Source organism: Phodopus roborovskii, unplaced genomic scaffold (genome assembly GCF_943737965.1).
Source record: "Phodopus roborovskii unplaced genomic scaffold, PHOROB, whole genome shotgun sequence".
Lineage (NCBI taxonomy): Eukaryota > Metazoa > Chordata > Mammalia > Rodentia > Cricetidae > Phodopus > Phodopus roborovskii.
In genome coordinates, this window is record NW_026126407.1 from 18,063,158 (window position 1) to 18,085,431 (window position 22,274).

General features: G+C 42.2%; 2 protein-coding genes across 2 annotated transcripts in view; both read right to left on the reverse strand.

Moving 5' to 3' along the window:
* Positions 1–2,782: 2,782 nt before the first annotated feature.
* Tvp23c (trans-golgi network vesicle protein 23 homolog C) lies at positions 2,783–14,412 on the reverse strand. The gene is made up of 7 exons (XM_051180393.1): positions 14,250–14,412; positions 11,892–11,974; positions 10,180–10,324; positions 7,924–8,013; positions 6,885–7,016; positions 5,638–5,766; positions 2,783–3,584 (listed from the first exon to the last, which is right to left on the reverse strand). Exons 1-7 carry the CDS (start codon positions 14,259–14,261, stop codon positions 3,558–3,560), a joined length of 618 nt encoding a protein of 205 aa, XP_051036350.1. The 5' UTR covers positions 14,262–14,412; the 3' UTR covers positions 2,783–3,557.
* Positions 14,413–16,273: 1,861 nt separating this feature from the next.
* Fbxw10b (F-box and WD repeat domain containing 10B) overlaps positions 16,274–22,274 on the reverse strand; it is a 32,010-nt gene continuing 26,009 nt past the window's right edge. The window contains exons 11-14 of the mRNA XM_051180399.1: positions 21,746–21,904; positions 20,301–20,572; positions 19,462–19,584; positions 16,274–17,124 (exon numbers count right to left, since the gene is read on the reverse strand). Of these exons, the coding sequence (XP_051036356.1) occupies positions 16,325–17,124; positions 19,462–19,584; positions 20,301–20,572; positions 21,746–21,904 (1,354 nt within the window). The 3' untranslated portion in view covers positions 16,274–16,324. The remainder of the gene's footprint in view (positions 17,125–19,461; positions 19,585–20,300; positions 20,573–21,745; positions 21,905–22,274) is intronic.

Consider the following 22,274-nt stretch of genomic DNA (forward strand, 5'->3'; position numbering starts at 1 on the left):
ATCTACTCATCCATTAGCAATGATTTCAATTAAGTGAAGAACAGGAGGGATGTATTTAGCCCTGCCTTCTTTAAAGGCGAACTAGAATCCTGTCATTTCCCATGTAAACCCAGCAACTGGTTGTTGCTGCAGTGCCCAGCAGGTCCATGCACACAGCATACATATGCTGATACACCGCCATCTAGTGGACAATATGCAAGTTACACAAGAAGGAATGCCCCCCGCCCCATTCCCTCTACCCTTGGCAGAGAAAGGTTCGTCCTGGGAGCAGTTTCAACAGCTGCAGGAACAAAACAGAGAATAGGATGTGTTTCAACTATAAAACTAATTAGAAGCGAACAATATTGTAAACTACCAGATCATATCTTAATCTTTCAAAATCTTTACAGGGGCATTGATTTGGACTGAGTCCTGTACTAAACTTTTAAAAATTCAAATCAAGAGTACCTCGCATCAAAGTTCTACACTAAGCTAAACATAGCTGTGAGCCTCTGAGAAGTCAGGAGAGAGTTAAGGGATCCCTCTAGGCAGCCAATATTCACTTTACAATCTCCTTTCTTTCTGTTTTCCTAAGCGTTTCTCTTCTACCAAGTGTTGTGAGCACTTGTCTTAGCGGCAGAATGCGCTGGACCTCTTCTCGTCATGAAGGCTGCCCAATTCATTTGCTCAGAGTACTGCGAGCTTTGTCCACTTTTTACCATGTCTATCTTGTTTTAAGCAAACTAGGAACTAAGATTCGCATCTTTTCTCATAACTGACTGCTTTGCTCCATTTGGAGAATCTGTGACTTGTTCTGGGTTAGAATTAGAACGGGGTGGGGGGCACTGGCCTAGGGGCTGGACTTCCTGAGCACTGGCCTTTAGCCATCTAAGGGGTGGTTTCCCATTCTGCTTGCATGACCACCAACAGTGATCCCTGTGGGCTTGGGAACACACTGGACATTTTAGAGATCCTCTTATTTAGTCACCATTCCCCTGTCAAGAGTAAATACACATGACTCTCACCTTCTGCCTCAAGGTAAGTAGGAGGGAGATGTGGATCCAGTCTTCAGGATTACATTTTACTAATACACAGCCCCTGCTTACTAAGAGTAATGAGTGGAGGAGACAACCAATGAGACACAGTCTGGGGAAAGCACAAGATTAGTTATGTCTCAGGTTAACCCCAAGGCAGATGCAAATGTTCCACACTCCATCCAGATGTACATAGCACCGAGTAACGATTCACATGAGGAACATGACCACATGTAGCTGCTGCTCTCCTAGCCAACTTCCTCCTTATCAACAGATCCCTCATTAAAGGCACTGCTGTACCTACTAAGTAACTATTTTCCCAGACTGCCTTGCAACTGGCTGACAGATACCATGTTATCAAGTAGAAGCCAAGTGAGCAGGGATTTCTGAGCCCTCTTTCCAAACTTAAAAGCAAATGTCATTTTCAGCTCTAACAAGTGACCTTGTGGCTATAAGAAAAGTATGGGGGCAATGCCCCTATGAGGGAAGAAATTAAAGCTTCCTGGCTACAGCTTATTGGTTGTGCCACTGTGCTGGTTAAGCAGGCTGCTCTGCCATGCAATGTGTGCTGTGTTGTATTAACCAATTAACCAGGAGACCAACGGGTTTATTCTCCACAGCTTAACCTTGGCTGTGAATCTGTAACAAGGAGTTACATAGCACATAATGGTCCTTCCTCCCACTTTAGGTTATAGGGAAAAGCAAGTGAAGAATTCATGTAAGAACATCATTAAACATTTGAGAATGCAAGGTTAGAATGACTACGGGTCACACACTGTAGTGGAATCGATGTGCCTTCATTCCTATGAACACACCTGTCCCTTTATTCACATGTGAGCCAAACAGCTTGCCATTGGGGCCTTCTAAGGGGCAGGTAGGCATCTGCTTCCATCTCCCCAAGGAAAAAATTCTCGAAACATCAGACAGTAGGATGGAAATGAAGAGGATGAAGATGTCCACACCCTTTCCTTTTTCCACTTTGTCCTGTATCCACTGGACATAACCTGATCACATGGTCATATCAAGTCTCACTGAGGAAATTTAGGAATTGGTTGTCATGATCCAGCCAGGAAGGAAGAAAACTAAAGAGGGCCAAGTGGCAGATCCTGCCATTTGCACAGTCCAAAAATAAATCCATATTTGTTTACAATTTCAGGCTCAAAAACAACATGGGTACCCCAACAGATCCAGTCAGCCTCCCAATCCTCAAGGGTTAGACCTTTCTGATCAAGTACAAACCTATCTTTAATAAATTCCAGTCTGCCTTGTCAGGTGGAGAAACGGGCAGAGGGCAGCCAGACGGCTGACAAGCACTTAATGAACTCATCCAAAAGAAGCAGCCGCCTTTGGAGTAAGTGTCTTCCGCTTTAGAGTCTGCAGATGGTCCTGTGGTAATGTCTCCTTACCACAGCCAAAGGTCATTTTTCTCAAAGGTGTCACAATGCAATGATTAAATGGGACCACACACCTAATGCTTTGTAAACTGCAGTTTTATATAAATATAAAGTTATGCACCTGCCAAGCTACACTCTAATAAAGACCCTTATTCAATAAACAAGACATTTAAAAGATGTCAATATGGACAAAGGTAGTCACAACATAATCTAAAGATTCCAACAAAATTTACAGTAGCTACAAAAGAATTCAGCTGCCTACAACAGTTTACATTTGGTTTTGTCTATAGTATATTGCTTTGTCTTAGGAAATACCCTTAATACAAATGTGTGATTTATAATATCCCCATTATAACAAGAAAAAATAGATTCATACAATGTTTCGTAGGCATTTATTATGCCAAGTAGTTAAACAATTACTCCCATTACATAAGAATAATATTCTTATTAAAAGGTAGTATTTCATTAAGCCAATGACCACTAAGAGATTTTAGACAATTTCAGAGTGACTTATGGCCACAAAAGAAACACAGCAGCAGCAGCAACACCTGGGTGCCTACTACATAGCTGCAAATATCTACATACCTCAAATGGACCTTGAGTAAATAACTTATTAGCAAGTAAAAACAAAACTTTAGAAATCAGTTAACACAACTGTCTTAATTTAGCTTTTACTTGCTTGTACAAGTCTAAGATAAGGAATTTTACCATAAAGAACACATTAAAATTAATAACTGTTTCTAAGTCATAGATAAACTAGCATATTCACCCTTACACCGAATCAAAACTTACCTCTGAGAACAATGCACAGAAATACTCTGCAAATACAGAGACGAAACAGACTGAAGGCCTCTTCCTACATTCTATGGATCAAAAAGATCCATCAGGTGGAGGATACATAAACTTGGGGCATGTTGCTATCACAGGACTGTCTACACACACATACACCACCAGCAAACTCTGTCTCCAGTAACACCATACTTTCTAACCCCATTTGGTTTAAGATGAAACAAGGTCTCCTTCTTTTAAATTACGCTTTTAAGTGACAAAGTTAACACAATGCCCCGCTCTGTAGCACAGACTGAGCTCTGAACGTCAAGAATCTTTTCCATTGTCCCCAGAGTCCATGGCACATAAGCTCCATCTTCACTCACAAAGTCTGAGCATCCCCCGTGTTCTGCAACAGAGAAAGAAACATGACTCCTTCATATCAGCTTTATCTCACTGCACAGAACCAGAGCTAGGAAAATACTGCATTTGTAGCAGTGCCAGCTCCTACATTACATTATTTTCAATACCTTATCGTTATTATTTTCATGTATAAAACATGAAAACAATGTAGAAGAAAACCTGTGGATTCCATAATCCACTCAGACATTTAGTTCATCATATTAAGCAAAGATTTCATGAGATATAACATTAGTATCATACCAGACCCAAGATTCAATAGCAAAGTCCCTCCCAACTTAAAACACTGAAAACCATAAGGGGAAAGACTAATCTATGTAAACTAAAAGCCATCACAAACAGCTGTAGTGGCACACAGCTCTAATCCCAACTCTGAAGAGGAACTCTGTGAGTTCAAAGACTGCCTGGTCTACATACAAGATCCAGATCAGCCAAGGGTACATAGTGAGACACTGTCTTAAAAAAAAAAAATAATAATAATAATAATAATAAATAAATAAATAAGAACAAAGAAAAGAAATCTTACAATATTAAAGCATGCACAAGTGGACCATAGCATGGAACCATGCAAAAATCCAACAGTGAAAATCATGTCCCTATGAGATGGTTCAGCATGTAGAGGTACTTAGTCACCAAACTGGATGATCTGAGTTTGATCTCCATGACCCACATAGGGGAAGGAGAGAACCAAAGTTGTCCTCTGACCTCCACATGCATGCCCTTGCATACATATGCCGCCCCCTCCCCGTGTGTTTACAAACACACTAATAAGCAAGTATAATTTTAAAAGACTATTTGTTTCCCCTACTTCTTATCTTCTATAACAAGAAACTGTGAGGTAAAATGAAGAATGAATCTCTGGAACAGAGGCAGCCCTCCGGCTTTCCATTCTTGAGTAACTCACTGTGCCTCTCAATTCAGGTACTCAGTATAATTCTGACACCAATATGTTAGAAATGCTAACCATAACACCATGCCCACATCTGCTGTATAAGAAGCCTCATGGGTAAAGTCCAACCATCTGGAGCTGACTATTGTGACATGCTGGAACTTGAGATCCACTGTCCTTTTAGAGACCAGTGGACTTTCCCAAGACATTTAACCAAACCTGTAACCATAACTACTTCATTATCCTACTGAAAACCCTGATTTCAACCATCATACTGGAGAACTTTAAGGGGGCTGGGAAGATGACTCAGTGGTTTAGAACACTGGCTGTTCTTGCACAGAGCCAGGGTTCGATTCCTAGCACCGACATGGTGTCTCACAACCATCTACAGTTCCAGTCTCAGGATCCAATGCCCTCAGCTAGCTTCTGCAGGCACCAGGCACAAATGGGTATACAGACACACATGCAGGCAAATGCTCATACACATACAAAATAAAATAAGCATAATTCCAAAAGTAGATAAATAAACCCTGTTTAGGGGGTTAATCAAAGTACTTTAAAGCAACACCAACAACAAAATCCTTTTCAACTTATTTGTGTTCATAAACCCTGAACCATGAACTATATACTCTTTAAGAACTTGCATTTAAAGCAACCACAATAAATGAAAAGCAACTGAACTTGAGATAATCTATGAGATGAGTGACTGGCAACAATAATTTATTTCTCTTGATTTTAAAATAATTTTAAGAATTACTGATACATTTCTGAAATGCCCTACAAGCCTTCAAAAAGCATGTCATTGTCTCATGCTTACATAGTCACGTAACTTAAAAAGAGTTACAAAGCATTTGGTGGACTGCAAAGATGGCTCAGCCGTTAAAAGCACTAACTAGTACACTAATCACTCTTCCAGAGGATACCTGTTCATTCCCCAACACCCATGGCGGCTCACAACCATCTCTAATGCCAGTCCAGGGATCCAGTCAATGCCCCTCTGCTGGCCTCTCTGGGGTACTACACACATGTGGTGTACAGACATTCAGGCAAAACACCCCCACAGAAAAAAAGATTTAAAGTAATTTAAAAACAAGCCAGTGTTAAAAAGTAAAGTCTACAGAAGTCAAACACTATTGCATCAAAACACACTTACTTGTCTTAGGAACTGTTTTCCCAGATATGAGGTAGCCATGGTGGTTAAGTTCTTCTTACTGCCTACTTTACACCGGATATAACCATACAGGTTGGCACCTTGCAGCACCACACCCATGATCACCACAGCCTGAGAGAGGAAAAGAGAATCCATAGTTACTAGCCCCAAACTGGCTTTTCTCTCTATCATTAAATGAGATGAGGCAGACTGTGGTGAGAAAAGGAGGTGCTGTTAGTCAGGGGTTGAACCAATGAGACTCCTTAGCCTGTAGAAGAGACCTCACCGATGCTACTCTGTAGAAGGCACCAGATCATTCACCAGGAATAGTCATTTTCATATTTGTTCATATTTGTTTTAGTTTGCTTTTCTGTTGCTGTGATAAAACACCATGACCAAGACAACCAATAGAGTTTATTTTTGCTTATGGTTCCAGTGGGTTAGAGTTCATAATGGCAGGGCAGGGGTCCAGGCAGGCACAGCTGCTGAGGACTCATATCTTGAACCACAAGCAAAGCAGAGAGCAAAGTGGGAGGCCTTACCCTCTCCAAGCCTGCCCAGGAACATAACTTCCTCCAGCAAGGTCATAACTCTGGAGCCTTGCCAAACAGCACTACCATTTGGAGACCAAGCATTCAAAGCCTGAGATTGTAGGGGAAACATCTCGTTCAAACCACCATAGAATCCATAACCATTCTCTTAGTCTGTGTCTCTCAAGTCAAGCACACTGAGCAGATCAGGGAATCTATGCAGCACACTGATGAGTAGATGTCACTGGATTATGGTGACAGTCTGCATCTCTGAAATACAGCAGCAACTATATTTCTGTCTCATATGCTGTTCCACACCCTCCTAATTCCCAGAAGAGATCCAATTTCCATTGCTTTGATCATGCTGAGTGGCAACAGTGACAATGAGATCAACTGGTGATTGAGCCTGTGAGCTGGACCACCCCAAGGGTTACCATGAGCCAATCAGTATGAGCCCAACACACAGCTGACAGTTGTTCTAAGCTCCTGAAGTCTAGGGTGATCTACTCGTCTGGCAATAAGTAAACACAAGAGGGTTACCAACCACAGTTCCCTTAAAAGACCACAACAACCACTGATAGCACAGAAACTGCAAGTGGCTATGGCCAGATACCCAGGGGAAAACAGAGTTGGGGACTGGAACTCAGAAACACAAGATGAGGCTCCCCACTCAGGTCAGATGATGACTAACTGCAGTCACCCTCAGACTCTGATACTCACCAGCCACTTCACTCTGAAGGAGAAGAGTGCACTAAAGGCAAAGATCACCCACAGGATTGGACAGGCAATGAGTCCTAACCAAAAGATTCTTGACTCAGCCTCAGAAATAGTCTTGCTGTCTTGAGGAGTTGCCTACAAAAACAAATAATACAGAAGTCAATACAACCACTCATATCAGGTTTACCAGTAAAAGTCTCTTTTTAAACAGAAAATACATTGTGCTCAGATTCAAAGATTAATAGACAATCCACATCCAAGCTGAAACCAAACACGCAAACTAGCAGCTCTACCACCATAGCAACCTTAATAAATGAATTTGTGCACTGCACGTTTGCAGCAGAGCAGGATGGCATGGCCTTGTACTAGCAGTTTACTCATCAGCCTTTCTAGGTAAGAGTTATAGAAAACAAAGAGTGATCTAGGAGACTTCACATCTTAGCAAAACCCGACTTGACGAGGGTTCTGAGTTGGTTCCATGGCAGATTTGATGCCAAGAACACAAGCTCACTGAGTACTGAGAAGTACTACTTGAAAAGACTCTTCCAAGCACAGGGCAAGCAATTTAACTGTTGCCAAGATTTTTTTATCCTCTGTCTCCCAAAAACTTTCCACAAGGAAACGGGATGTTCATTATTAGGAAGCACGATGAACCAAAACAAACTGGCTCCCCATTGCTCCTGAGGGCACTGGTTTAAAGAATAGACCCATCATTCTGACCTGGTACCCAGTGGGAACAAAGACAGACAAAGATATGGGAGGAAGTGTCTGCTGAACACAGAAGGATCCATGGTGATGCCCCACAAGGCAACAAAGCCAGGATCACCAAAGACTTTCATCAGCAGGCAGACAGGCAGTGGCCTGCTCTTATGATTCTGGCCTGTGTATGTCTGCTGCCAGACAGAAGCAGAAGCAACAAAAGCATCATGCTTTGGAGGCTGTCTGACTTAATACTAACAGGACAAGAGATCTGCAGTAGTGCTGTCCATCTTGATTCATCCTCCAGTACTCAAAAGAACCTGCACATTCTTTATCAGTTTACCTTTCTGGACTCAAACACCCAGTGGCTCTTCCCATCCTCATCAATATGATTCCACCAACGAAGGCCAACCATTAGTCTACCAGTGACATTCTGGGAAAGAATAATATGAACACACATTTTTAAGCATCATTTAAAGCATTATAAATCTCATCTACTATAGTGTACTATTTCACAAAATTCTTCACCTCTCCTCCAGAATAGCCAATTAACTGCTATGCACCAGTCCTGGCTAAAAACTAAACAAAGTGGTCATGTCAAGGCCAGGATGCATGGAGTTCACAGGATAAGCAACAGGCCTACCCAGAAACACTATTATTTCTTCTCCCTAATATGGAGCACTGTCCTTTCTCTAAACCTCTAGTTCCTTCCTAGGTTTTCCCTTCCTTCTATTTTTAATTTTTAAGATGAGGTTTGTCTTAGTTAGGGTTACTATTGTTGTGATAAAACATTAAGGCCAAAACAACTTAGGGAGGAAAAGATTTATTCAACTTACATTTCCACATCATAGTTTAACATCAAAGGCAGTCAGGGCAGAAACCTAGAGGCAGGAACTGAAGCAGAGGCCATGGAGGGGTACTGCTTATTGGCTTGTTCCTTGCCCAGCCTGATTTCTTATAGAACCCAGGACCACTAGACTAGGGAAGGCACCATGTATAATGGGCTGGGCCCTTCCTGATAAATCACTAATTAAGAAAATGCTATAGGATTGCCTACAGCCCAATTATTTTGGAAATATTTTCCCAATTAGGGCTCCCTCCTCTTTGATAACCCTATCATATATCAAGCCGATACAAAACTAGCCAGTACAGGGTCTCATATCATTGCCCTCAATGACCTAGAACTCACTATGCAGACCAAGGTGGCTTTGAATTTGTAATCATTCTGCTCCTGCCTCCCAAGTGCTAAGATTATAGCTATGCAATACCATACCTGTCCTGGGCCCCTATTTCTTCTAATCTTACACTGCTAAGTTCTTTTGTTGTGGACGATGTGCTACATTTGTTCATGCTGCATTTGTTTAATAATGTAAAGATGTATTTCTTTGCCTGGCTAATACACCTGATTGGTCGAATAAAAAGCTAACCAGCCAAAAGCTAGGCAGTAGAGGAATAGGCAGAGCTGGCAGACAGAGAGAATATGGAAGGGGAGAGAAAAGAGAATGAGGAAGGAGAAGGAAGCTCCAGAGGCCAGCCAGCCTGGAAGCTGCCAGACACACAGACAGACAGACAGACAGACAGACAGACAGACAGACAGACAGAATAAGCAAGAAAGTAGGACATATAGAAGGAAAGAAAGACAAATGACCCCAAGGCAAAATGTAGATGAAAAGAAACAGGTTAATTTAGGTTTAAAAAGCTAGCCAGAAAAAAATAAACCTAAACTAAGACCGAGCATTCATAACTAATAAGTCTCCATGTCATGATATGGGAGCTGGTTGGTAGCCCAAAAGAGAAAGCCTGACATATTTCTTTGTGTTTGAATTTATCTGGTGTTATCTATGCTACTTTTATCTAGTGTGGCTGTTTCAGTTCAATCTTTTCGGTCAAACTTTTGTTTTTTAACCCAATCTCAGAATTCTTAGCTTCAGAATGGGATTTTAACCATTTATTTCCTTAAAACAAATGTGCCCTTACTTCCAACCCCACTGTATGCATCAAAAATGCTTCAGACATTGAAAAAAAGTCCAAAAAAGAAAAAACAAAAAGCAAAAAAACAACTTTTTGGGTGGTGATGGTAAACACCTTTAATTCCAGCAGAGACAGGTGGATCTCTGAGTTGATGCCTGACTGGTCTACAGAGTGAGTTCCAGGACAGCTAGAGTTGCACAGGAAAAACAAACAAACAAACAAACAGAAAACTATCCTATGGAGGCAAACTTGCCCTTGCCCCTGGTTGAGAAAGACTGATCCCAAATACTCTGTGGTTTTTGAAAAAGAAAAAAGGGACAAACTTCCTAAACATTTGTAAACAAACTATATTGGAACTTTACATAGAAATTATACCCCAGAAATTTATAAACGACACTGGAATAAACTATGTAGAGTCTATGGCTGCTGGTGATATGTTGAAGCCTGGCACATGGCACCACAACTGAGTGGTGTCCAAGTGGTCAGGTACACCCAGCGCTTTAACACAGGGAAGGTCCAAAGTAACAGATAAATTAACACCAAAGCAAAATGCTGCCCTGTTTCTTTCCATTTATTCACTACTTGAATACATATTAAGCATAACTTTGAAATAAACAACAGAACCTACCTTTACTGCCCAAAAGTCACATGACAGCAACAAGATAATTGTCACCATACAGGCAATAAAGCTGCTGCTGAGCAACTCACAGAGGAGATAGACTACAACCGCACTGACTCGAAAGAACAGATGGAAGAAAGATGCCACTGGATGTCTGAAAATCAAGACACAATAGATAGCGTTGCGCTTTACCAGACATCTCGCAGACCAATTACCACGAAATAAGGGGTGTCCCAGGAAGGACAAAGCTTACCTCTTTCTTAAGTCCCCACCACTTAACTGGGTTCTATTGTCACAAGAAACTATATTACATGGCTGACTGACACCTCACTGAGTATAAAGTTTCAAAGCACCTAATCAGAACCATACCAGTTCAAGTTATCTAATCACTTCCAGCATTACGTCAAAGTCACCATGAGGAGTTTTGTCTCTTCCTCCTCCTTTCTTTGAGATTAAATGCATGCATCATCATACATGTATGTGTGTTTGCGTTTTGTAAAATAGCTTTATTGACCTGATTCAAATGCCATACAATTTGTCTACAAGTCAATATTTTTTAATATGGTCAGCTGTGTGACCACCACCAAAGTCAATTTCACAACGTTTTATTATATCAAAAAGCAAATCTGTGCACAAAAGCAAGTATTCCTCTTTTGTTCCCAAGCCTTTCAGCCCTAAGCAGTCAAGCATCTTTCTATCTCTGTAGATTTACCCAGTATGGACATTTTATGTAAGTAAAATCACTCAGTATTTTGTCTCCTATGCTCAGCACCTTTTACTTAGCACAGTGTTTTCAAGGTTCAAATAGAATGTTATTTTATTAAGTGAATTTCTTTACAGAAAATACATTTAGAAGCACAATGAATTGTATTACACAAGACATAATTCTGAAATTTACAAAAGAAATCAAAATGTATGTATAGAAATTATAGTTTCCTTGTTTTTTGTCATTTTTATCTTTCTTAAAAAACAAAAACAAAAGAAAACTGAGAACTGAACCTAAGGCTTTAAGTTCTACTACTGAGCTAAACCGAACTCCCTATAGAAATACATATTCTTAGAAAACAGCAGTCAGCACAGACTTTAAAACATCAGCGTCTAAATAACTGATTTTTCAAATTTGCTAATTTTAAAGTTCAGTGTTGAATGAAATTCTACATGCCAACTACTCCTAAGAAAACTTCAAGTCACTAGCATAACTAACCTACTCTGCCTTGAATACCCCATGGGCTATTTTTGAAGATCAAACCCCAAGATGGCAGTACTGGTGTGAGAGGGGATAAAAACCTTAGAAGGTGGGCCTATCTAGATGGAGCAGGTCACTTAGGGCAGGTTATGGTTCTTTCTGTTTCTAGTTTGACATAAGATGAACCGCGTTTCTCCACTACATCCTTCTGTCCCATGGGCCCAGAAGCAGCCAAATAAAAACAGTACCCATGCACTGAAACTTCCCAATGCACTTAAAAAACTATTTTTTCTCTTTTGTTTTGTCAGATGTTTTCTCACATCAAAAAGTGGGATATTGAGCTGAATTATCGTGATAGCTCACACCTTTAACTGCAGCACTAGGGCATAACCAAGACTACATAGTGAGGCTGTGTCAAAAAACAACAAAAAACAAAAACAAAAACAAAGCAAAAGTCAACACAAATCCCATCAGCTGACACCAATGGCAAACACAATAGATTAGAAGGAAACACAACTCTAATTCAACCTTGTACCTGATTTTGGATTTTCTTGGTCTATTGGTCGTCTCCTCTTCTGCATCAAACAGTGAGACATCTTCAGTATCATCATTGCTATCCTATTAGGAAATTAAAGATCTATGATAAAAATGAAATCCAGTGTGTGTATGCCTACTACAAACAAATCCATACAATCCTCAAAATGAAAGGTGAAATCATGAGTTACAACTACCAGGAATTCACAGCTTAGGAAAAGAGACACCTGCAGATCCTCCATCCCAACTCCAATCATCTGAAACCAAACAAACAAACAACAACTCCCCCATGACAATCTAATAATCAGCTAACATCAGCCTGAGCCCTGAAAGAACATGGAGGAGCAGATGATGCTCCTAAAAGCTGACAGCGATCATAAACTACTCTCTCCCAAGTCACAGAGAAAACTGAAGCTACTGGGGATAAACTCGGAAAATCATGTGACTGCATCCTGTTTCCTTGACTCCTCACAAAGCTTTCTCTTATCTGAGGCTAAACACCTGTCAGGCGTCTAGGACTTGTTGCAGCACTTTCTTCCTGTTCTTCCTTTCAACTGTCTTTCTAATCAATATATAAAATCCTTCACACCAGAGTTATGATCCCGGAAGATGAAGAAAGTGCTCCCAGAAGGATCCCAACAACTGAAGAATGCTGCTAGCAAGAGAAAAACAAATGACCACTGGGCTTCTGAGATTCTTGTGTGAACTCCTTCCATACAGAACAGCAGAGAAGCGGGGAGAACTAACAACTTGAACTGATGAGACAGACTTAAAATACAAGCATGCACAAGTGTTTCAAGAACAATGAACGGGGTGACATCACAGATGTCACCTGGGGAGTCGACTCTTTTAATAGACATTACAAGTGTGGCTCCTTGTACCTGTAACCCAGCACTCAGAAGAAGTCTGAGTCAAGATGATTATCACTAGTTGGAGAGGATATTCAAAGAAAAAACTAAAGCATGTTTTTGTGCTAACATGAACAAGCGTTTCCAAAAGAAAAAAAAAAAAAAAGGTGAGAGGGGGAAGGCCATCAACAGTGCAACAACTACTGAACACGTAACTTCCCAGTGAGCACGAAGCCAGTGCATTCGTGGCAACCCAGGAATGGAGCAGTACCACAGAATCCACAAAAGAACGTGTGTGTGTGGGGGGGGGGATGCAGTCAGGAAGGGATCGTATGAAAATCCCTTTGGTGGGCTGCATCTCAGTGAAACAAACAGCAAGACTATCAGGCACAGAAAAAGACAAAGGGATAAATATTTAAACTTGAAGAAAAGTCTTAATGCAAAGGCTGCCTGGGGAAGGGAAAGCAGAAACTACAAAAATGCCAAATGCTCAGCAGGTGTTTATCCAAGGTTCACAGTCACAGGCTTAAGAGGAGCAACAGTTAGGAACAGCCAGCATGGCTGTCTTTCCCCAGCACCCTTCAACCTGGGTGCACCTTCAGGGAGCGGAGTCGAATCCCCACCAACGGATTTCCCCCACTCCACATTTCCCCACAGCAGACTTTTCTGATCGTATAGTCAGTCTAGTTGACTCATCCTCAGACATTCATGCCACTATCATGTCTTTGCTATTATGTTCCGAAAATACGTTGTTCCCCAACCTAGCCTCTTCCCTCCCCACACCCCTAACCCCAACTTCACAATGCGGGACAAGAAACCTGTCTGTGTTATTCAGTCCTATTCTGGACCTGGAGCAGTTGACTGAGCCATGGTAATCCTGCAGGAAATCACTTATAAAATGAGAAATGCATGCATGCATGCATGCATGCATACATACATACATACTCTAAATGGGAGTTCATAGTAAATTTGTAAAGGAAGGTATATTTACTAATCAATCTCTAGCAGAAAGACAACTGGCTACTACGATCCCTCGGGGCACAAATGTGATAGCCATCGTTGACTATCAATGTAACAGCGTGGTAACATCTACTGGAAACCAAGGTTCTGGTACTCTCCTCTCCTTACAGGACCCCCGCACTTGAGTGTTTGGGCAGGAGAGTTGATGATGCCTGCAGGCCGCTCCCCTCATCCGGGTGGGCTGCGGAGAGCCGGATAACCCAGACATCATCCCCAGAGCTTCCTGCAGCCGGAGTTCTACGACCGCTGGCGACCCGCCTCTACAGACAAAGCATCCTCAGCTCTACTACTCCTGGGCCCCTAGTCCATCCGACCCTCGGAGCGCACAGAACTCTCTAGCGACAACTGGCCCGAGCCCTGCACTTCTGCCCACCCAGCCTGCCCTTCCTCCAGCTCACGCAGTGGGCAAGCACACGGACACAACAGCCTCGGGGGCTGGAGAGGTCCCTCGGCCCCAACTCAAGCGATCGCACCCGGCCGCCCTCCCTCACCTGCGACAACATGACGGCCCTGCGCCAACCCCACCCCCAACTTCCGGGATCCACGTCAGCGCAGCTGCTACCCGGTCTGGTGTGAAACTGACGCGCGTTGGCTGCCACTGGCCAGAAAGCCAACCTCCAGGGCCAACCGGAAGCCTCTTGCCGGCAACACTTCCTTTTCAGTGAGGCTAGTGGGAGGGATCAACTCTCCGGACCGGAAGAGCGGTAGGCGGGTCCATGACTCAGAGGGCAGGACCACGTAGCAGGAGGGGCGGGGGAAGTGTCCAAATGGCGAATGCGCGCAGTAGGAGGCGGGGCGTATGGGCGGAGCCATACCCGCACAGCGTAGTGAGCGAAGCGAAGGTGGGCGGGACCGAGGGTGGGCGGGGCGAGCGCGGGCGGGGCAGGAGCTGCTTCTCAAAGCAGAAGCAAAACACCTGGGAATGAGTTGGCTAATTTAGTAGGTTCTAAAGGGAAACTTCATGAGTTATGAAGGAAAATGGTGTTTGCTACCTGTGAAGTACAATCTGTGAGTCATTACTACCAGAATGGATGCTCTGAGAAGTAAATGTGTCCTAGGAAAGAAGTGAAAAAAAAAAAAAATTGAGTAAGAAAAAGGCAAGAGGACTAAAGCAGAGGGTGTATTGCAGTAAAGGCAGAGGCTGGTCCCATGAGCCCTAGCACTCAGGCTCTTGGGTTTCCGCGTCTGCCCCCTATAAATCAATTATATAACCAACCTCTGTGTGTATCTTTTCTCCGGGAAAAATAGTAATGGCTTAACAGAGCAGTTGGCAGTACAATGCCAGGCGTTGTTTTTATTACTGTTTTAAGTCACCTGCTGATTGTGTGATCTGCCTAGACCTAAATTCAGAGAATTTAAAGCCATCTTTGAAACTGTAATGACAGCAATATTCTGTTTGCTCGGCTTCTGTCAGAGTGTTGGAATACTCCTGCACTGTCCATCCCCACCTTTTCTTAACTGAAGAGGCTCTGTTCACCAAAACCCAGATTTTTATCTGGCACTTTGCCAGAACTATTTCAAACCTACTGTCAGAATAGTGAAGAGACATCAACATAGTTCCCAAAGGAGAGAAAACTCATCGAGGTCACACACGGGTGTGACGGTGGACAGATGACCTATGTCCTAACCTGCTTGAAGCATGCTTTTAGGGGCCAACTCTGTATTGTAGGGTTATATGTAGTTATCTTTTGGTTGTTTTCATTTTTTATATGAATGCCATTTGAATTTGTTACCTTTTTTTTTAATTTAACAGGAACATTTAACAGGAAAGTGAATTTCTGACCTGTTTGGGGGATTCTTCTTTCTTTCTTTCTTCCTTCCTTCCTTCCTTTCTTTCTTTTCTTTTAGGAGGATGGGGTGGGTGTGCTTGCTTTTGAGACAGGGTGTTGCCTTGTAGTACCAACTGACTTAGATGCTCAGCCATCCTACCTTAACCTCCTAAGAGCGGGGACTTAATGAAGGGGAAGGTCTGACTGGTTCTGTGTAGGGACTATATACCTTTTCTACAGATCCCGAGGACTTCAGTGAACCATATCTCTGCTGGTGAGCTACTCTTAGGTATTAGTGACTCTTCTGTATCAAATATGAATATGCTTCATTTTTGTCGGATGGAGTATGTTCGGACCAGTGAAATCACATACAGTATTCTAAATACAACTCAACCTTTTGTGCTCCCCACCCTCCTTACCAGAACTGACCTTTATTTTATTCTATGCTAAAATACCAGGAAATTTCTATATATTCTATATATCCTGATATTTACTTAAAAGATTCTGGAGGCAATGACAACCCTAAATTGGCAGTGATGATTGACATCTAACTGCCAATGATGACCTCATCACAGGGACACCCACCAGTGAACTCACCTACATCTCACTAAGTGGAAGGCAGATGGCACTCTCTCCCTGTTTCCTCTTGTCTTAGTGTAATAATGTTTGTTCTTTGATTCCTAGAAAGGTTCATGTAAATTGCCAAAGAAATGTTGAAAAGAAAAGAAAGGTCCAGACACCATCGCTTACTTGTTTTTCTGTTTGTTGTAATGGTGCTGTAAGTTCCCAAGCCTGGTTTAGATAAACACATTTTGTCCAAGTTCAGGGGCCGCTGTTTTCCCTTGCTTCATGTAATTATCAATAGGCAGGCCTTTGATCTTACGAATCCACGCAGCTTTGCTGGCTTTACCTGGGTCAACTACTTTAGTGGATTCACTAGCTTGATATTCCTTCATCTTGGCTTCTCCATATTCTTTCTCCTCCTTCACAGTCAACAGCATGAACCCGGTATTCATTCTAAGAGGATCCAGGGTTGTATAGAAACGTGGCCGTTCTTTCTTGAGAGACAAGGTAGTTGTGCCACCTCGGGGAGCAAGCATTCGGTTTGGTTTAATGACCTGCATGCTGGTCAGGGGGCCAGCCCGGTGCATCGACCCATCAATTGAACTGGTCAAGTGCTCTTCGCCCTTTAAGCTATCAGGGGCTCTGGAACGGATAAGTCTGGGCTGGGGTATGGTGGACTGGACTCTGGAACTATGCAAGGATTTTTTCAAGTTGGGCTTCAGTTTTTGGATTTCAAGGGGAATATTGGTTTGTTTCACATCAGTAAGATGATTGCTGGATCTCAGCTGGTCAACTGCATGTTGAACTGATTTTCCTTTGAAGCTTAGGACTTTCCTTGGATATGTAATTGAAGGTCCCCAGGCATCAATGACTGGAGTATGGGGCCTGTGGGGATAGGCAAATTCTTCAGAATTGTGTACTTGTTGCAAAGCATTGACGGTCAGAAGGAATCTGTCTGGTGTCATAGGGATTTTCCAGAACTTTTTCATTGGATGACTGATTTCCTCTGCAGGACTTTCCACATCATCTGCTCCTTCAAAAAGAAAACAAAGGCATATAAGCATCCCATGGAAAATAGGGACCATCTACACATAAATGCTGAAGCTATTCTAACTGCTAGGCACGCTGAGGTTTTGTTGCCCAAAAGGCATGCTATCAAATATCCCAGATGACATCAGAAATGATGACAGCAGAAAGGGCTTGTTTTTAATGGCTGTACAAATAATCATGTCAGTTGTCATATTTTCAAGGCAACCTATGTAATTCTAATGTTCTACATGCTCAAAAATTCCTGTGAAAATGACTCTCACATCTTATTCATGACTCACTTAAAACAGGTCTTGTAGATTTATAGTATACCTACATTGTCATCAATAGTCATACTACAAAGATTAGTTCTCATTTAATTAGCCAGCTTTGGTTTATGTTTCCCAGAATCAGGCCTGGATTCTAAGAATGTCACTCCTGCCTAATGCAATCTATACTAGCTAGCATGGCTAAAGCTAGATTCTTAAAGAAGAGTTCCCAGAATGTTTTGGTCAATAGTTACGAATCCAAAATATTCACCAGAAAACAGAATCCTTTCTACAAACCACTTTATAGTCGAGGCATCTACTATGATAAAGCGAGGAAAGAGAAAAGAGGTAAAGAGACACAGAGTGAGAGGACAGAAGAAAAAAGGAGACAGGAAAAGTCCTGTCTGCCCCAGGAGAACGGCAGGAAAAGGGGCCAGGTGTCTTTCTTTTAAAAGGGATTTTTTGCACCTGCATGCTGACCATGATACTGCCAAGTACATTCTGCCAGATGTCAGGGGCAGGCTAGTATTTTGCCTGAATCCTTGTAGTATCTAAGACCACTAAGTAAACAAAGATGTCTTCTTGGATAAACCCATCTCTTACAGTGTTCCCATTTTGCCTTTTTGTTTTTTCTTCCCTCCAGAAAAACAAGGCCCTTGTCTTCAAAAAAAAAACTAACTGAGTCAAGCAAAGGAGAACTCAGCTGCCTAACAACAATCTGAACCGAGAGTTCTGCCAACAAAGCAACAGCAACCGGGTATTGCGCATATAATTTCCCTTGGCCATTGGGTGGTATCCCAAAAGGGACAGATGGGGATAGTGTGAAACTCCAAGTGTTCCTGATCTTTGTTTTGCCAATTAAACAATCTTTTATTTAAAAAAAACATTAAATAACTGGGATAATTAGGTTGTCAGACTTGTCCTCTTTCCTTCCAAATCCAGAAAACATGGATATTTTTTTGTATGATAATATATCTTAAATCTGCAAGTCAGTACACATACAGATCTTCATGGTTTGTATCTTGGTTGTTATGTAACATCCATAGTGATGAGTTGGGTTTACTATTTACCATTGCCTACTCTGATGGACATTATATTTGTTAATGAGCAACCTTAAGGAAATGTAAATAACATTTTTGTTCATCACTTAAGCAGGTATAACGAGACAGGAAGTCCTCAGAGCTGGTTTGCATGTGGTGAGGGCACTCACAGTGTTGATGTGAGTATAAATTGATTCTGTGGGTTTGTGTTTTGTTTTATTTTGTTTTTTACATTCAACCATAACAGTAACTCTCTAGTTTTTAAGTATATTTGTCCTTTGGCACACAGTTTTATTCCTAGGACTTCACTCTATAGCTACACTTGTATGTGTGCACGAATATAGGATGTCCATGGTTAGGGTAGACCATTATTAAATCTTAATTGTTTGACTCACTTTGAAACCAGTCTGCATGGGAAATTTGTTTCAAAGGAAAATTATTACTAGTCAAATAACATTAGAAATGTTTGCCAATGCCTTTCAAAAATATCAAAGAGGCATCCTAGCCGTGGTATCTAACAGTACTTCTTAAAATCTCATTCCTGTCACTCTCTCCCTCATCTCCTTCTCTCTCTCTCTCTCTCTCTCTCTCTCTCTCTCTCTCTCTCTCTCTCTCTCTCTCTCTCTCACACACACACACACACACACACACACACACACCACACACACCACATTCCATTCACACTCCAATCTCTCTCCTCTCTCAAGAAATCCCCTCCAACTAGCCTGACACCTCTTCCTTCTTCTGATGTGCCCATTACTCTGAATGACACAATGCAAGAGGGAGCCAGCTGGGAGGCAGAAATAAGAAATGGGTAAGGGGCTCAGAAAGGCTTAGTTTGCCTTGAGTTAGTAATGAGATAAGAAACTGATCCCTCTTAGGAGGAGCCAGTGGGAAACCAGTCCTTCCTTGAAGAAAGCCTAACACTGCTCCCAAAGAAGCAGAAGTTTGGGCTGAAAAAAAAAAAAAAAGCAGCTAGGGGAGAGAGACTGGAGGTGGGAAAGAGCTTAGCTCTTATTCAAAGTAAAATATCACCGCTCATCTTCTCTTCAGCGTCAGGTTTTGCTTCCAGATTCTCTAGCCCATCTTCCAAGTCACCACCAGCTTTCTTCTTGACATCCCTCTGGGGTGCATTTGGTTTTCCTTGTTCATGTGCCTCTATTAACATGATTATGTTAAGATGGAAGAAAAAACCACAGTCATTATGCAATTTGATTAGATCTGAGCAGTGGAGCTACAACAATTCAACTGGTTTTAACTTGAGGTGCCACTGTAAGATCCATGTTGCTGACACTAAGCCTGGCTCCAAGATCTAGGTTCTGCCATGACTCCCCTTCCTACAGAATATCAAGATTTCAGCATCTGACAATCAGTTTCTCCAGAATTAACTGGTCACTTGCAGTGTGCTGTGCTTAAAGGTGACCTGTTAGTGTTCTCTGTAGATCCTGATCCAACTTCATGCCACAGAGGACAGGTACCATGAAGGAGTCTTGCTACTCTAACTCACAAATGTCTTGCTCTTTAGATGTCTTAAATAGCAAGGAACCAGGCATATAACCCCACCTACACATCCACACATGCCTGCCTTATAACTAGCATCTTTGGGTATATGGATTCTCTCTCAGAAGTCTAATGACAACACATTCTGTATAGAACAATTTCCTGTGAATAATAACTCTCCTCAGGACAGAAGTAGTAGCTTAATTAAATGTTCATAATAGTTCCCCCCACCCCATCTGTCTCTGTGAACACACATGCAAGTAAACACATACACACACACACACACACACACACACACACGCATGCACACACACATGCACACACTGCCCATCCCCACTGGTTATCTGTGAAATCACATAATCTTGCTGTTTTACCTGAAGACAGCCTCTTGTTTGACTTCAGAAGAACTCGGGACTTCTGAGCTTTGTTTGATAGGAATTCCTGGGTCATAGTCTGTTTACTAGACACAGAATCTCTCAGGCTGTGAACCTGAGTGCTAGACTTGGAGTATGCATCCCCAAGGCTGGTGTCTTCCCTTTCCTCCTCCTTATCCTTACTCTTCTTTGCTTTGCCTCTGTCTGTATATTGCCACTTTACGTTTTCAAACTGGAACATGAGAATATTGCTGTCCGTCTGGACCACCATCCTGGAACCAAAATAAGAGTGCCCAACAAAGGAGCGTGGAGACCACCAAAACATACATTACAGTTGTGTCTTATCTGATCCCTAGGCTTGGGAGCTGGGGCAAGGCAATGACCATGGGAACGGGCTGGTTTAGGGTGTTGCTGGGTGAAAGCAGTGGAGCGTCAGATAGGGATGGGTAGTTTTGTGACTGTGTTCCTTGTAAGTTAATCATGATTGCTTCACTGCTCAAGTTGGAATACCTTTTCAGTGAATTCCCAATTCTGGAGTGCCAAGAACCTAGGATGCCCAAGACAAAAGCTTAGGTGTCCCGCACACAGATAGCTGGAAATGCACTTTTTTCTTCTTTTTAAGCTCAATGTCTACATTCAATGCTCTGTTTTTACCCTTGGAATAAAAACTATCAATGAGTAAGTCTCCTCTCCTCTGCTAGCTTCCACACAAAGCCCCACACAGCTAGCTTCATAGTGTCCTCTGGGATCTCTGGACATAGTGGGGACATTTTATAAAGCATGGTGATTTCAGCTGCCTCTAATTCTCACTCTCACTCCCCAGTGAACAAAGTTTTGGAACTCACATTTCCCACCCCCTCCCAACACACTTCCCATCTCTCACTCATATCTTTCACCTTTATTTTCTTTTTTTCATTTGCACAAAGCAGGCTGCTTTCCTCTATGTGTGTCTAGATTTCTTGAACATATAAGAAGAAACTGAAATACATGCATGTGTGTGCATGCACGTGTGTGTGCGTGCATGTGTGTGTGTGTGTGTGTGTGTGTGTGTTTCCTCCCTAAATACTGTAGTTTTAAGACTTTAACTTGCAGTGTAAACTCTAGGAAAGTGTCTTGTTTGGCCTAGAAATGCTGAAACAGAGTTTGAGAAATCAGATTCCATTAAGAAGTCTCCGTCAGGTTTCCATTTACTCAAACCCAAAGAAAATCATCCAAGCTAGGCATGGTGACACCCTTAAGAGAAAATACAGCTCTAATTGTGCCTCCCCCATCACTAAGTCCAGGCTAGAGGTCAGTTAATCCCATAGGGGATACTTCCCTCAGCCAAGCTGGAGGGAAGCATGGCCTACTCTGCTCTGCCAATAAATCCAGAGTCCCAAAGAAGGAAGAAAAATATCACAAAGAATTGCTCATGGTTCTGCCCCACACATCTACCTACCACCCACCTGTTGCCCCGATAAAAGAAGGATAGCACCGGGTCACCTCTGGCATCGACTTTTATCACCTTCAGACAGTTCCCATTGAGGAAATTATAAATGCGGATCTTGCCATCTCCACAGGCACTGATGACCCGGAGGTAGAGAAGAGATACCTGCAGCACCTCCCTGGAAGGGAACAGAACAACAGGCAGCACCCCCCTCCTGGAAGACTCTTGGATTTGCTTGTGGTCTGTAGTATCTGTATGCAGTTGGGAGGTAAGAACCATATCTATCCTTAAGGTAGTGTTTCTATCTTTCATTATTCTAGATTTAAAGCATTAACCATCAGCCATCCCATTCCCATTCTGCACTTGTTTGAGAAAGGGCGCTACTTCAGGGTTTTTAAGGGGGATTTGGGGAGAGAGGTCTAATACATCAGATGGCCATTTATTTTTTTCCATGCAATTTGATTCTTAGCTACTTATTTATATTGAGAATTGTTTTCTTATTCCTTTTAGAAAAGTGTTGTTATGTGAGAAAGGACAGTAGAAGGCTA

Bases quoted from the DNA above. Each gene is read 5' to 3' on its own strand.
- Tvp23c (XM_051180393.1), bottom strand. The intron at 8,014-10,179 runs GTAGGTTCTGTT...ATTCTTTCCCAG, and splicing joins GTGACTTTTGGGCAGTAAAG to AATGTCACTGGTAGACTAAT. The intron at 3,585-5,637 runs GTAAGTGTGTTT...TCTCTGTTGCAG, and splicing joins GAAAACAGTTCCTAAGACAA to AACACGGGGGATGCTCAGAC.